At 52.2% G+C, this 14,656-nt stretch overlaps 4 protein-coding genes across 4 annotated transcripts; 3 read left to right on the top strand and 1 right to left on the bottom strand.

Moving 5' to 3' along the window:
- Positions 1 to 795: 795 nt before the first annotated feature.
- On the bottom strand, positions 796 to 1,549 carry yop-1 (the record flags this gene model as incomplete). The annotated part of the gene is made up of 4 exons (XM_014691249.1): positions 796 to 916; positions 976 to 1,097; positions 1,178 to 1,393; positions 1,499 to 1,549. The coding sequence occupies 4 exons, from the start codon at positions 1,547 to 1,549 to the stop codon at positions 796 to 798; spliced, it is 510 nt and encodes a 169-aa protein (XP_014546735.1).
- Positions 1,550 to 4,188: 2,639 nt separating this feature from the next.
- Positions 4,189 to 6,893, top strand: RFX1 (Transcriptional regulator RFX1; the record flags this gene model as incomplete). The annotated part of the gene is made up of 4 exons (XM_014691250.2): positions 4,189 to 4,198; positions 4,332 to 4,962; positions 5,028 to 5,321; positions 5,387 to 6,893. 4 exons carry the CDS (start codon positions 4,189 to 4,191, stop codon positions 6,891 to 6,893), a joined length of 2,442 nt encoding a protein of 813 aa, XP_014546736.2.
- A 1,843-nt stretch (positions 6,894 to 8,736) lies between these two features.
- On the top strand, positions 8,737 to 10,782 carry FUB3 (Aspartate kinase FUB3; the record flags this gene model as incomplete). Its single annotated transcript, XM_066131502.1, has 6 exons — positions 8,737 to 8,826; positions 8,901 to 8,920; positions 9,004 to 9,084; positions 9,196 to 9,526; positions 9,644 to 10,562; positions 10,685 to 10,782. 6 exons carry the CDS (start codon positions 8,737 to 8,739, stop codon positions 10,780 to 10,782), a joined length of 1,539 nt encoding a protein of 512 aa, XP_065987601.1.
- Positions 10,783 to 11,635: 853 nt separating this feature from the next.
- pof6 (F-box protein pof6) lies at positions 11,636 to 14,501 on the top strand (the record flags this gene model as incomplete). The annotated part of the gene is made up of 2 exons (XM_014691252.1): positions 11,636 to 11,735; positions 11,815 to 14,501. 2 exons carry the CDS (start codon positions 11,636 to 11,638, stop codon positions 14,499 to 14,501), a joined length of 2,787 nt encoding a protein of 928 aa, XP_014546738.1.
- Between the last annotated feature and the right edge of the window lie 155 nt (positions 14,502 to 14,656).

Below are 14,656 nucleotides of genomic sequence, written 5' to 3'. Positions count from 1 at the left end.
GGCCATGTTCTATGATTCTTAGTTGCGACGTCACGTGTGTCAACCCCCATCGCCGCCAGATCACCAGGGCAGCAGTGATTGAAAATGGGAAATCATCGCTGGTGGAAGACAACCGGCGTAATGAAGAGCCAGCTGTCTAGATGTCAATCCACGGACAAGGCGGTTGCAAATACATACATAAAGTTGGCTGGAATTCCTGTACGTACTAGTACCAGCTGCTGTTGGTCAACGCAACTCTGGAACCTATTAAGTAATCACAGGCTAAGCTCCTTGCATTTGCATCTGCCTCCCTCATGTCTCTTCCCGAGGTAAGCCATGCGCACAGGCACACCAGCCCGGCAGGGTAAATAATTGAAACAACTCTTCAAGGCAGCTCAATCCACCACGAAATCATAAACCCTAATCCCATATAGCAATAACAGAAACAAGTGATACATGCGCCATTCATTCAAATCCATTCGTAGAATTTCCAACGAAATCTATCATTGCCCTAGCAAGTCCCCGCCCCCACAGCTATTCGTCATCAGGCAGGTCTTATCATCATGATAGCTCAGCTGCAGTCGAAGGCGCGAGCCTTACCAGACATCACCACCAGTCCATTTTAGCGCGCGCGAGCGTGTGTTTTTGTCCGTTCATCGTGCTCTACATTCATCATCTTGTCGCTTATCATGCGTCATCGCCTTCAGTGAATCACCAGCACTGCCCCAAAACAGTGCGCAGGTACAAAACTCCCGTCTACGCACGTAAATGGGAGGCGTCACTGATAGACCGCACAGCGCGTAGTTGTCCCGAGACTTAGTCGGACTTGTCAAGACCACCAGTCTTGGAGCGAAGACCAGCAGAGGTTGAGCCGGGCTGCTGGAAGTATCGGCCGAGAGTGGGGACCATGAAAGATCGGAAGATGATCTCGGCACCACTGGGAAATAGTAGTTGGCATTTGAAATGTTTCTCCTTTTCCCCGGGTGTTTGACTTACCGGAACATGGGCAGAGAAAGCCACAGGAGGAAAACAAACTTGAAAACAAAGTAGAAAGGGAACCAGTAGACAATGTTGAAGAAGCTCTCGATAATAGTGAAGCATGAGAAGACAACCCAGTACTATAAAGGCAAGCAATGACAGTTAGCTTTTTGATTCTCACGAGGGACAACGCCAATTCAAGGGCAGGAGGCAAGCGTACAGTCAACCACTGGGTGTCATCGTCCTTGGTGGTAGTGAAAAGAGCTTGGAGAGAGTAGTAGCCCGGGATGATGAAGCCAGCGAAGTTGGTGAGGAGCTGGCCACCGAGATTGAAGATGATGAGGAAGAAGTAGAGAGCGGCGACTCCAATGACGACATACGCCTTCGGGACACCAGCCTGCTTCTCGAGGTTGTTCAGCGCAGGGTACTTGGAGAGCTACAGAGTTTAGGCGACAGCGGGCGCTTCAGGTTAGCACATCTCGAACAATGTAAGGCAAGTCATGGTGGTTTCGGTTGGGCGCGTGCTCAGCGGTAAACGAACCTCCTTGTCCAAGCTGCTGAGGTAATTCTGAGCCTTTTCCTGGGCAGACATTTTGAAGCTATTGTTTCTGTCGGGTGTTCGGATCTGATGGCGCGAGTGCAGTAGCTGCGATTGTATCGCTGAAGGGAGAGCAAGAGGTTGAGTTGGGGTCGAAATTGAGTGAAGTGTGAAGGGTGGAAGATGAGAGAGGTGTCTTGTTCCAGGTCGAAGCCGCTACTAAAGTATGCGAAAATGTGGACGAGTTCTGTATGTGGGGAGGAGGACATCGGGAAGCGAGTATGACGACTGGTGTACAGCTAAGCACACCCAACTCCCAACAGCTGCTAGTCCAGCGCATGTGCACCTGCCCCCGGTGCCAGGTACATGCATGTAGCAACTGTCCAGTTATCACCAGGGGAACTGCTTACTTAATGTACCTACAGAGTACCCAAGATAGGGTTTCCATGCCAAAGGCCTACAATACACGACAGAGAGCTACACCAAAGCTCAGCTTGGCTCCCTGTGAAGAGAACGGGCAGCAATTTGAGAGACCCGTCGACCCGAGGAGCGCCGTCGTCGGTGGCTTGTGCCCTATGCTTGGGCAAGCTTTTGGGAGGGCAGTGCCCAATTTTTTGGTCGGGCCACACGGCATGTGGAGCTGTTATCAAATGATGGAGCGAACATTGAACATTGAAGTGCTCAGTCACAGCCGGATGGCATGGCCAGTGGCGGGCGCTGGCGGGCGCTGGCGGGCCGGACATGGCACTGACTGCTTTGACCAGTTCATGTACTTAAGTACTTACTTTAGACAGTTCGAGGTGCGTTCAGTCAACTGCAAAAGCAACATGAATGATTCGTCGCCTTTGTCAAGAAGGCCACACCATTCCGGACTCATGCGCAGCCCTGGTTCGCACCAGATATTCACGTTCCAATGCTCGTAGCTTGGCAGCTTGATTCACCAACACTGATGAACTAGTAGAGGACAATTGGCAGAAGTCTAGAAATATCGCAGAGACGTGCATCGGAACAAATGAAAACAGGAGAGGCAAAGGCAACGTTTCTCACCTCTCCGTCCTGGGCATTGAAACTCAAGCTGCCAGCTCCTGCCAATCCCTTGCTTCTCTCCTCCTTATTATATACTACACCTAGGTCATACGGAATGCCGTCCACCCGCCGCCCATGAGTGGTACTGCGCCTACCATCATCAGTTGATACATACCTTCAAAACGCTATATTGCCTGGTGCCTGGGTAACCCAGGTCTCAGTCATTCTTGGTCAGAGAAATACCAACTATGGACGGCCTAGCTCATGTACCACGAGTTGGCTCTGATGAAGCAGTGTGTGCACAGAGAGCTGCAAATCTAATCCCTCGCGAGTACCCCTTGACATCTGCCAATTTCGAAAGTTCTCTGTGCCCATGCATATCTTGAACATGTCAAGTGCATCTCTAGGTATGCGGGTAGAGACAGGTTCGGTCGATCCTGGTCTAACTTGGACGGACGGTTCCGGTCGTCAATCTACCTTGGGCATGTCTCCAAAGAGTACAAACAAGAAGACGAAGATGGCTGTTAGTCATGTACGCAGTACCCCCGTACGGACTACTCCGCAACATACCTCAACTTCCTCGTCAACCCCTTGGCAAGTCACATAGATGAAGCGTCAAAGAGCTCGAGCAAGGCCGGGGCTCTCAGGTGATTGAGGCCCATTAGTCGCCATCGTACGAGCATCAGTAGCCTTTTGAGTTCTTCATCTTGCTCGCTCACTTGCTCACTCATCCATTCACACAGTCACTCCTCCACTCATTCCAAGCCCCCGTGCACGCATGGTATGGGCCGCTTGGAAACCATGGTAGATCCTTCATGTCGTGCTGTCTTACCTGCAAGGTACGGTGCATCGGTGTCTTAAGCCCATGACGACAGGTTCCTAGTGATGGAGCTTGACAGAGCTCATCGCCCAGCTCCCCTAAGCTCTAGACGTCAAGTTTTCGGGCTCCAGCTCCGTAGGCCGGTGGAACACTGAAAGACGGAAGCTAGAGGCCACATGGGTCGCCCAAATGCCCCGAGACAGTGAGCAAACAGTGTGTCAAACGCGGCCTTGGCGGCTGGATCTGAGTCAAGTGGTCGAGGCAATGCAGTTGATGACCATGGTGCTGTTAGTTGATGCTGGAATCTCAGTAATTAGTTTGCGAGCTTGCTTACCTAAACCTGCGGCCCAGGTTTGTTTTGGTGCGGCTGGTGCGCCCCACCCCAGTTACAGCTCAGTCTATGGTTGGCCTGTGGCATGCGTCCTTTTGTTTGGATAAGCGGGACGCTCCTGCCCTCTTGCCATGCCCGCCCCCCATCTGCCCTCCTACGCTTGCCCGCCGCCCGCTTTTTTTTGTTTTCCCATGCTTTTTTCCCTCCTCCTTCCGTTGGCCTCGCAACAGAAAACAACACCAACAAACAGCTGCAAGTCTGCATCAGCGGCGAACCACGAGGCGCGCGCATTCAGATAACCAGTGTCATTGCATCTCTGCGCCCGACTGTTGCGACATTGCGCCTGTTCTTTTCTTGCTCTTGCTCCTCTTCTTTTTGGACTTTTTGGACGTCCACTTGTTGCCGTCAACCGCAACTCTGCCGGACCACTCATTTATTCTTCGACCCAACAGCCAATGTTTGTTGTTCGGTAACCCACCTCACAACACTGTTGCATAACACACCACACCACACACCATGGAGCAAGGTATGTCTTCTGCCACGGGCTGCACCTTGTTTTAAAATAAGACCCAAATAAAGAAAATAATGCCGATTGCTCTTGGACGTGCGTAGCGGGAACTTGCTTCTAACTTCTTCTCTTTTCTGTTCCACGTTACTAGACAACAACCCACCGGCGCGCACTGCCGTCAAATCGAGGAAGCGTCCACAGTCCCGCGCCTCGACCACGTCTGTTCACAGCGCCGCAACACAACCTACCATGGACCAGTCGGCCTTCGCGGACTCATCAGCCATGTACGCTGGTCAATGGATTCCAAATGACCATGGTCATGGAAAGGACATGGGCCCCGGCCCGCAAATGTCGCCAGAAGATATGATCCTCCAAGCTGCCACCCATATGCAGACGGCAAACCACGAATTCTCGATGGACGGGTCCATGGGAGCCGGCATGGCTCATCCTCATCATCACCACATCCCTTATCAGCAGCAACAGCATACCATGACAAGACACCCTCTTCCCGCCGAGCAGTACGTTGCCGTCAACGCAAGCTTCACCGAAGGAGACAGCCAGATGCTCGACCGTGATGACAACGAGGATGGCGATTCCATGTCCGGACCTGCCGGAGCCGCGAAGCCTGCTGCCACTCGATCCAGCGCCAATAACGAACTCGAAATGAGGCAACTTTTCACTGCAAACCGCCATCGTAAGCTTCAAGACGTCGCTGGCGAGCTTCATGGCAATGAGCGAGGGCCCAATTCCGAGCGAACCCGTCAGGTTTTTGCCATGTTATGGTACGCATATAAATATGAACAAGGGGGCTAGCACATGATGTATGTGACTAATACTTGCGAAACAGGATCAATACCGTCTGTTCCAAAGGGAAAGGCTCGGTACCCCGTGGCCGTGTATACGCGAATTATGCGTCACGGTGTGCCACGGAGAGAATCACGGTCCTGAACCCTGCTAGCTTCGGAAAGCTGGTCCGCGTTCTCTTCCCTGGTCTCAAGACCCGTCGCCTTGGTGTTCGCGGAGAATCCAAATATCATTATGTCAACTTTGCTCTGGTGGATGACCAACCAGACTTGAGGGAGTCGCAACCACCTGCCCCCAGACCACTTCCCGAAGCCAAGAGTCTCTCCCAAAGTTTCAAGTACGTGACGCAATGCCCCTCAATTTTTGCCCTCCCCGGAAATGAATCTAATGTTGGTAACTTAGCACGTCCGTCCAGGGCAATAGCAATACTGCAAGTCGTGGTTCCTTGCCCTCGCCGCAAGAGGCTAGCCAAAGCCAGAAAAGTCCTGATCAAGCTAAATCCTCCAGCCGGTCTCATAGTCTGTACAACCAGCCTGACTTGGCCAGCATCGATAATATCCGAAATACCTCAACCAAGACGGAACTTGAGCTCTCATTCCTGCCTGCCGATAGTGGTCCAGTAGACCAGCATGACATTCTTGCTCTTCCAGCCATTGAACTATATCTTCCTCAGGGGACAGACCCCGATGCTGCCAAGTCGTTGTCTGCACTGTATCGTTCACATTGCACATCACTGGTAGAATGCATCCGGTACTGCAGAGAGAAGACATTCTTCCACCTATACACATCTTTCCAGGGCACTCTGACTATGCCAGTCCAAAAATTGTTTGGGCATGCCGCCATAGCACCATGGATCGAGGGATGTGATTACGTTTTATATCAACGCATGATGAGCATCATTTCCGGGCTTACCCTTCAAGTGGTACCCAAACCAGTTCTTGATACCCTCCGCAACATTTCAGAGAGACTGGTGCCACATATTCGCGAGTCATTTCAGGGACAGCCCCAGCATGTTCTATCTGCCAAGGAGTCACCCGCAGCCCTCTTTTCTGGCCTGATAGACCGAGCTCTGCGAGTCAACTTGACGGCACACGCAGCAGCCAACATGCTGTCGAATCCTGCCAACAGGGACCAAATGTATGTCGACTGGATTACCATGATTCGCGCTAGGAAGGTTGCCGAGTGTGTGCCAACGCGTGGCATGGACGACGTGGTAGACATTCTAGTGACAGAGATGAGGGACCTTCTTGATCCGGTCAATGTTCCGTGGGAGGTCGAATGTCTGACAATATACGGGGATGTGGTCACCCGAAGCGGCAGACAAACCGATGATGGCAGTGGGGCAAACTCGACGGGCCAGAATGTTCTGGAGAGATGGGTCAATTTCCTGCAGAATCTGCCAAACAAATTCGCATATGCTTCGCACACAGATATTCTGTGGTGTGTTGAGCGGGTTGGTACCTCGGTCATGCGTGATCTCACGCTCGCCCAAGGAAAGAGTTTTGGCTCTTGGTGGGTGACGAAAACCTGGGTTGACGAGATGGTCTGCTTCTTGGCAGAGCAAGGTGGTTTTATGAAACAGAAGCCTCGCGCCCAGCAAGCCACAAACACATCTACCAACGCGGAGACGGCAGAGAAGGAATCCAGCCGTCAAAACTCACGGTACAGCAGCGGCAGTGACGAATTGAACCTGTCCAATGTGTCTCAGTCACAACCTGGAAGGGCTCCGTTTCCTCCACCACCGAACAATAACCAAGCAACACTAGGAGTAAGCGGTGGAGATCCTCACGACGACAGCGGGATTGGTATCCGAACACCAGAAGAAGAGTTTCCGATGGACAAGTTCTCTTTTACGGGAGCTGAAAATGTTGGCATGACTGCAGAGTTGACAACTGGGACGAGCTTATAGGTATATTCAAGGACGGCGCAAATCATCGGTGGGAGGCATTAGGAGTGGCGTTTGGCTAATGGTTTGGGAGGGGGTTGATTTCAATACCCACTTATTGTTTTTGGCAACGGGATAAAGATTAATCAAGAGATATTTGGGATAATGACGGGACGAAGTCATGACAGCTTGTGGCTCGGCTGAAAAGGGGAGAGTGCTCGAGAACCCTGGAATGGTCCGGGACTTGGCCACGCAAGGGTGTGTCTGTTTCCAAACTTTCAGCAAGAGACGGGATTGTTTACCAGAATCTGAGCTATATTTTTTGTTATTGGTTTTTTACAGTATTCAACGAAGCAGGTGTGCGTGGGTGTTGGTTGGACTCTATTGCTCGAGCTGTACTTATATATCGGTTGGCAATTGTTGGCTTCATGCTGGTTCTAGTGTTGTACACATGCAATACATTTTACGGTTTTGACATGTTTCTCGGCGGCATTTGATACGTTTCTGGGCACCTGGGTTTGGGTGATGTCGGCTAATAGTTGCTGATAACTAACTCACTGCCAGATTTCTTAGGGCGGTGGGTGGCCAGTCGGATTTGTCTCCTTCGTTGCAAGTTGATGTGTCATTCATTTTGTCCACTTTCGACCGCAACAGCACTCCAGATGTTCATATGTCTGGGCGATGCTCGGATTCATCATACAAGCATGTGCGAAGAAGTTTCTTGCGACCACTACGAGCAAAGATGCAACGAGTGACACGGACAAGGTCCATGTCAAACCAGGGCGTCACTCGGCGTGGGTAAGCAGCATGCCACGAGCGGTACCTGGCTTTGCTCCAAAGATTACTTTGAAGCTTATTTTATTGATGGCCACAGACGCCATGTTGAAAACCACGAGCGTGCTGTGGGGTGATGAAGACGGGGTTGTTGGGCGCCCGAAATTATTTTTGGCTGCCACTATTTGTCGAGGCTCGGCGTGGGTCAGTGGGGTCAATACACTTGTCCGAGCCCGGATGACTGAGTGCGCCATCGAGGGTTGGTTAGTAAAACAATAATGTCAATTTGATTGGGTGGAGGCTGGCACAGGAATTTTGCATGGCTGCTCGAGGGCTTGGATTCTGGATGCCATGGAACGCTGTAGGGGCGCTTGGTGGTGATTTGGTTGCGAGTTTGCGAGTGGCGCCAAGGCTGCCTTGCACATGTGATGACATTTGTGATGGCATTTGTGATGACATATCCATTTATACGAGAGTATTCAGCTGATAGCAAGGCAGATTTCTGGGAGAAACAAGTGGTTTTTCGAGGTATGAAATTGGGTGTGTGGACAACTGGATAGTGGTGATGTGATGTGAATAGAGTCATAAGTTATAACTGATATGGGGTACAGCCGATTCTCGGTGGACTTCCACGTGACATCGGCCGACGCGATGTTGAATGTCGAGTTTGGTCTGGTGTGGTTTGCTGAGCAATCGTCGCGGTCGGAAAGAGCGAACATGTCCCTTGCTCCACTGCGCCTGTTGCCAAGCCTCTCCCAGTTTGCTTGGTAACTAGCGCAAGCCATACAGGCACTTCGGGTTCGGGTTGCGGGCTCAACTTTTGGTTATTACTCACTCACTTGCTCTTCTCATTTTTTGAATCCTCACCGTCTTGCTGCATTCCAAAAAAAAAACACTTGTATCGGTATATATATACTTTTTAGCGCTGTTGCATTGATTAAATCTTCTCTTGAATCCACCGGTCTATTGCTTGTCTGTGTCGATCGCCAATTGGCGCCTGATAGTGCCGACTAATTTTTTTTTCCTTGTGGTCCGGTTCCGGCTCTTCAACGTTCGACTTCGCCACGGGGGAGGAAAGCAGGAATCAGGCACGATGGTGAGCTCGACATATAGCAATGCGTCAGATAAGGGCTGGATAGTCCAGAAGTTTGGGGGTACAAGCGTCGGCAAGTTTCCTGACAAGGCATGTCGTTATTTTCCTGCTGCGCAGCGGTCTTACAATGCCACTGAGACGACATATACTAACCTCAGACACAGATTGCCCGCGATATCGTCAAGTATGTTGGGTGAACTGCCAACAATCAGTGGCTCTTCTCTTTTTTGGGGCCATCTGGTAATTGAGAGCTAACTTTTTGAGAAGGACAAGCTTGTTAAAACATCGTGTTGTTGTGGTGTGCTCTGCGAGGAGTACGGGGAAGAAGGCCGAGGGCACCACCAGCCGGTGAGTCAGCGTTGAAGCTCTCGCCACTGCGCTCTGGAATATGCCGTCTCCAGTTCTCACAGTGGCTTTCCAAATTTTTAAAGGGTTCAATCGCTAAGCTTGCACCTACAGGCTACTTGCAGTCTATAAAATTTTGAAGGAAGTTGGACTAGCCTATGCCACATGTTCACCAGACGAGCAACTCGCCCTCATTGAGCAGGCCAATGGAATCATCACCGACATTTGTAACGACCACGTCTTTGCAGCAGAGGCCTACATCCAAGATCCCAGTTTGAAAGAATTTCTTGCCCGCAGAATTGAGGCTGAGTGCCAGGAACTCATTGAATATATTCTGGCAGCCAAACGCTTCAATCTCGAAATCAACTCAAGAGCCAAAGACCGCGTCATTAGCTTTGGCGAGAAGCTCGCATGCTTATACATGACGGTTCTCCTGCAGGATGTTGTACGTATTTTTTTTTCTTTTTTTTTTTTGCTCCCACTTTTCCCTCCTACGTTTCTTCCGACCTAGCCTGATATCACATGCTAATATGCAGGCCCATTTCGGGCTGTAATCTCACAGGGAGTCGATGCAGAGTATGTTGATTTATGCGACATTCTACACTATGATGCTTCGGCACCTGTAGATTCCAGCTTTTACAAGGCTGCCACTGCTGCTTTCGCGAGGAAACTTGACGCATGCGGCACTCGGGTACCCGTCGTGACGGGCTTTTTCGGCAACGTCCCCGGCAGTCTTATTGATGGCGATATCGGACGCGGGTACACGGATTTGTGCGCAGGGTTATGTGCAGTTGGCCTCAAGGCGGAGGAACTGCAGATTTGGAAAGAAGTTGATGGCATCTTTACAGCAGATCCATCCAAGGTTCCAACAGCACGGCTTTTATCATCGATTACACCATCCGAGGCCGCTGAATTGACGTTTTACGGGTCAGAGGTTATTCACCACCTTACTATGGATCAGGTCATCCACGCTCAGCCTCCTATACCGATCCGCATCAAGAATGTCAAGAATCCACGCGGCAACGGTACCATTGTCGTTCCTAATCCTGTTCTTTCAGCAAGTCATCAACTGCTTCGCAATTCTCCGTCAGAGGTACAGTGTATTAAGACTCCTAAGCGACCTACGGCTGTTACCATCAAGGATCACATCAGTGTCATAAACGTTCACTCCAACAAGCGCTCCATCTCACACGGGTTTTTTGCTCGAGTCTTCTCCATCCTCGACAAGTATGCCATCTCAGTCGATCTCATCTCCACGTCCGAAGTCCATGTCTCCCTGGCGATTCATTCTGTGAGCACGCGCATTGACAACTTTGCCAATGCGAAGCAGAGCCTGGCTGAGTGCGGCGAAGTCAGCGTCTTGTCTAACATGGCGATTCTCAGTCTTGTTGGCGCGGATATGAAGAATATGATTGGTGTTGCTGGCAAAATGTTCTCCACGCTCGGTGAGCATAACGTCAACTTGGAAATGATATCTCAAGGTAAGCAACTGTCTGGTGTTCCGACATATATGGCCAGTGCTGCGAAGCAAAAGGGCCAGCAAGATTATGTTCAATTGCAATGACGATTTTACTTTTTGTTGCTAACGCATGTTTTACTGTAGGCGCGAGCGAAATAAATATCTCATGTGTCATCGAGGCGCGGGACGCCACGCGGGCCATGAATGTCTTGCACACGCACTTATTCACGTTTCTCGAGTGAGGCCGCACTTGAGGTCATAGTGCGACGTAAAGTATGTGTAGGGCAGATGGACTATCCAGTAACTTCTCATTCAGAGATTCGAAGAGTGTGGCGATTGCGTCGCGTTGGAAACAGTGGCCAAAGGACTGCAAATGTCAAGGTAGTATGGTCGGCTATCAATTGATTGATCACGGTAGTGGGGATTGCTATGATACAAAGGGCTCGTTGGCATATCTACTTTTTGGTGGGTGGATGTTTGTGTTGGATAAATCAGGTTGGGAGTTTTGGGGGCAAAGGTTGATAAAATTCCACGTCATTTGTAGACACACATGCGCACATTTGGGCTGGACTTGTGTTGAAAACTGGAGCGTGACGGTTTACCGAGCGTCGTATGACCATATTCAACCTAAGTGACAGACCAAGACGATTAAATAGCTGTAAAACTGCATATCCATACAGACACAAATTCACATGTGCCATTTATAGTGGAAAATTAACAGACTGATTCAGGGTAGTCAGGCAGATGTTACGTCACAACAGCTGTTCGGCCTGTGGCTTGGGTCGAAATAAATGAGGGGCCACAACTCTCTGACAGGCCGCCTCGAACAGGGGTCTTGCCAACCTCAATTCAAACCGCGGTTTGACATTGAAGAACGTGGCAACTTACATCTTGATTGCATCTCCCGGCAGCGTTCACCGATTTCCCGGGCCACACGAGGCCAACACGATCATGCGGGTCGGCCATACTCGGAGAATATAGCGGCACCGGGAAACGTCCAACGACGCTGCGAGCCGGGGCGGTGCTTGTAGCTCTTCTCCACGCCCACCTAGCAGCCAGCCTCGCCCCTCGGCTCGAGTCTCATCCACCGACAAGATGAACAGGCACAAGGCTGCCGGTGCTCCCAAGGGCGCCGGCATCCTAAATGCCCTCAAGGCAATGGAGATGATTGATGTGAAGTCAAAGCTCCCGGCTGGTACGAAGCCCCGCTGTGATGCCGAGCTGGAGTTGCGTGCTGTTTTGGGGGGGGGCTAATGTTTGTGAGAAATGTTTAGAGATTTTCAACCACGTTATCGATTATTTACCCATTGCCGACCAGCTACGCGTGGCACGAACGTCTCGTAAATTACAAGAAATGGTGTACGAAGACACAAGATGGGTGTCGCGGCTAAAGAGCATGAATTGCTGGGACGAGAGAGAGGCACGGAGGCGGTTTGAAGAGTCTCTGCGTAAGAGGAGGGAGGCTGCGAAGAGGGCTTCGCAAGCTGCGGCTGCTCAAGCGGGGGGTGCGGCGGGGGGCCAGCTACAAGCGACGACATTGTTTGATGCGTCTGTCGAAGAGCAGAAGCGCAGAAGGGCCGTCTCTGAGCTGCGAGACGGGTTTGAGACGCTGAATGTTGCCGGCGGCGGAGGTGCTTCGGCAAACGACGCGCCCCAGGACTCGGATGCTTATCTGGAGGTGTTTAAGAATGCAAAGAGCATACGCGGCGCCGCGAGGCAAGAGTACGGCAAGATATACGGCGCTCTGGCACCGTTTTACCTGGACATTGTCAAAGCCAAGACGCACACTGATCCGATTGTGTTCAAGGCTTTCCGTGATCCGGAACGGCAGGCACAAATGCTGGCGAACTTGCTACGGTTCGCAAAGAGCGACTGGTCGTCGGGGTGTGACGAGAGGGAACATAAGCTCATTAATATGATGGGGTTGTTTGAAACCGCGGTACTACGGGAGTTTGAGCAGGGCTATGAATTCTGGGATGTGGATGGGCGGATGAGGCGGTATGCGCATGTCTTGCACACTTTGAACGGTGCGAGAGGCGGCATCGACTTGTTCATTCACAAGCATCCAATTTTCAGCGATCGCGAGTTGACGTTGAGCCCGGTGGAGGGTCTGAACGGTGTCGCGGCAGATGAAATTTCACTAGAGCCATCACGGCGGTTCTTTGGCGTGCTGTTGGCAAAGGTCAACGAACAGGCTGATGTTATTAATCGCATCTTTCCGAATGCAAATGAGGTGTTTTGGGAGTTTGTCGACAAGGTGAGAGAGGATGTCATCATGGAGTACACTACGCCGCTTTTTGACGAGAGCCACGAAAGAAGCATATCAGCGTATTTGAAAGCCATTTCTGGTGTTTTCGAGCAGTCGATGCGCTTCTTTCAATCGCTGACGCCGCCGCCGCCGAAGGAGGTGAAGGACGGTGACGCAGATCATGTCTTGGTTTTGAAAACTAAAGAGCTCTTGCTGAAACTGTTTGAACCACATCTCGATTTATACCTGCAGGAAGAGCTGGACTCCTTCACCAAGCATGCGGAAACGGTGGTATCGCAGTGGGAGAAGAAGCTGTCGGAGGAGGACTCGTCCCTCGAGTCATTTTACATGGCCAATGTGAATCGGTCTGCTGAGAAGTCAGACTTTTTGAGCTCCTTCAAAAAGGTGGTCATGATGCCGGTCACGGTGCTGCCCAATTTCCCCATGGGCTCGCCATTCGCGACGGCGAAGCCCACTGCGTCTACTTCCACGTCTGCAGCGGGGAACGCCTCGACGGCGGTGACACCAATGCCCTCGCGGCCGGAAACCCCAGGTCTCGGCGGACGGGCTAGTCCTATGCCCGGGTCAGGCAAGGCACCTACCGATGAGCTGGCGGCCAAGGCAGCCATCATGGCGTCGAAGCTCGAGGGTATCAAGTCCCTCTGCAGCATCGAGGTGGCCCTGAACCTGGTACACCTGGCGAAGACCAGTCTCGGCCGAGCAGCAGTCTTGATTCCCCTCGGGGGTCAGGTCGGCGGCGAAGCAAAGGAGCAATGCGCGACCATGTTCGTTGTGCTGCTCCGTATCCTTGGCCAGCGTCACGTCAGGAGCGGCTTCGAAACCGCCGTGAGCCACCTGTCCAACTACAACCCACGGGACGTAAGCGACCACAGCCAAAGGGGCGTGGCACCGCTAGTCACCTTCATCGAGCTCGTCAACGTGGGCGACCTGATATCGCAGATGATTGACGTCTTTTACGAACAGCAGCTGGCGGCGCCCAAGATTGCAGACAAGAACGACTTCCTGGACCCGGCCGGCTTGGCCAAAAAGAAGTTTGAGCAGATGCTCGACGAGAGCGTCGCGGCCGGCCTCAACAAGGGCATCGACGTGCTCATGGACGAGGTGGAATACCTGCAGTCCACCACGCAGCTCCCGACCGACTACAACCCGCGGCCCGCGTCTACCGCGCCCCCCTCGGCGGTGTCGGCGCCGACTCTCCCCAGCGCGGCGGCAGCGTCGTCGGAACCGGACATTGGCCCGACGCAGACGGCCCAGCGCATCGTGCAGCTCGTCTCGTCGCACACGAGCATGCTCGTCGGCACCACGGACAAGGCCATGCTGGACGTGTTCAACGGCGAGGTCGGCCTGCGCCTCTTCACGGCGATATGCAAACACCTCAAGCGGCAGCGCATCTCGACCGACGGCGCCATCAAGCTCATTGCCGACATGAACCTGTACGCAGACTACGTGCGCGGGCTGAAGCACCAGGACCTCGTGGCGTACTTTGCGGCGCTCCGCGAGCTGAGCCAGATCTACCTGATTGACGCGGCGCACGCCAAGGACATGGCGGCCGTGATTGCCGACGGCGACCGGTTCGGCGGCGTCTTCAGGGCCGAGGAGGTGTACGAGTATGCGCAGAGGCGTGCCGACTGGTACCAGGTGAAGCGGAGCGTGGAGAGGGCCATGTACGGCATGGACTGTGTGCTAATGTGAGAGGAGGGTCCGGCCTCCAAGAATCATATATTTCGAACTGGGATGGTAAATTCACTGCTGGCGACAAAAAGAAAGGGGGGGTAGATGGTTAGAGGACGTAATATTTGCTTTGAATATAGACTACCTGCTCCCCTAAACGCCAGTACCCAATGCTA

The sequence above is a fragment of the Metarhizium brunneum genome, chromosome 6, assembly GCF_013426205.1.
Source record: "Metarhizium brunneum chromosome 6, complete sequence".
NCBI lineage: Eukaryota > Fungi > Ascomycota > Sordariomycetes > Hypocreales > Clavicipitaceae > Metarhizium > Metarhizium brunneum.
The sequence above is the reverse complement of the archived record's forward strand: the minus strand, read 5'-3'. Positions and strand labels throughout refer to the sequence as shown.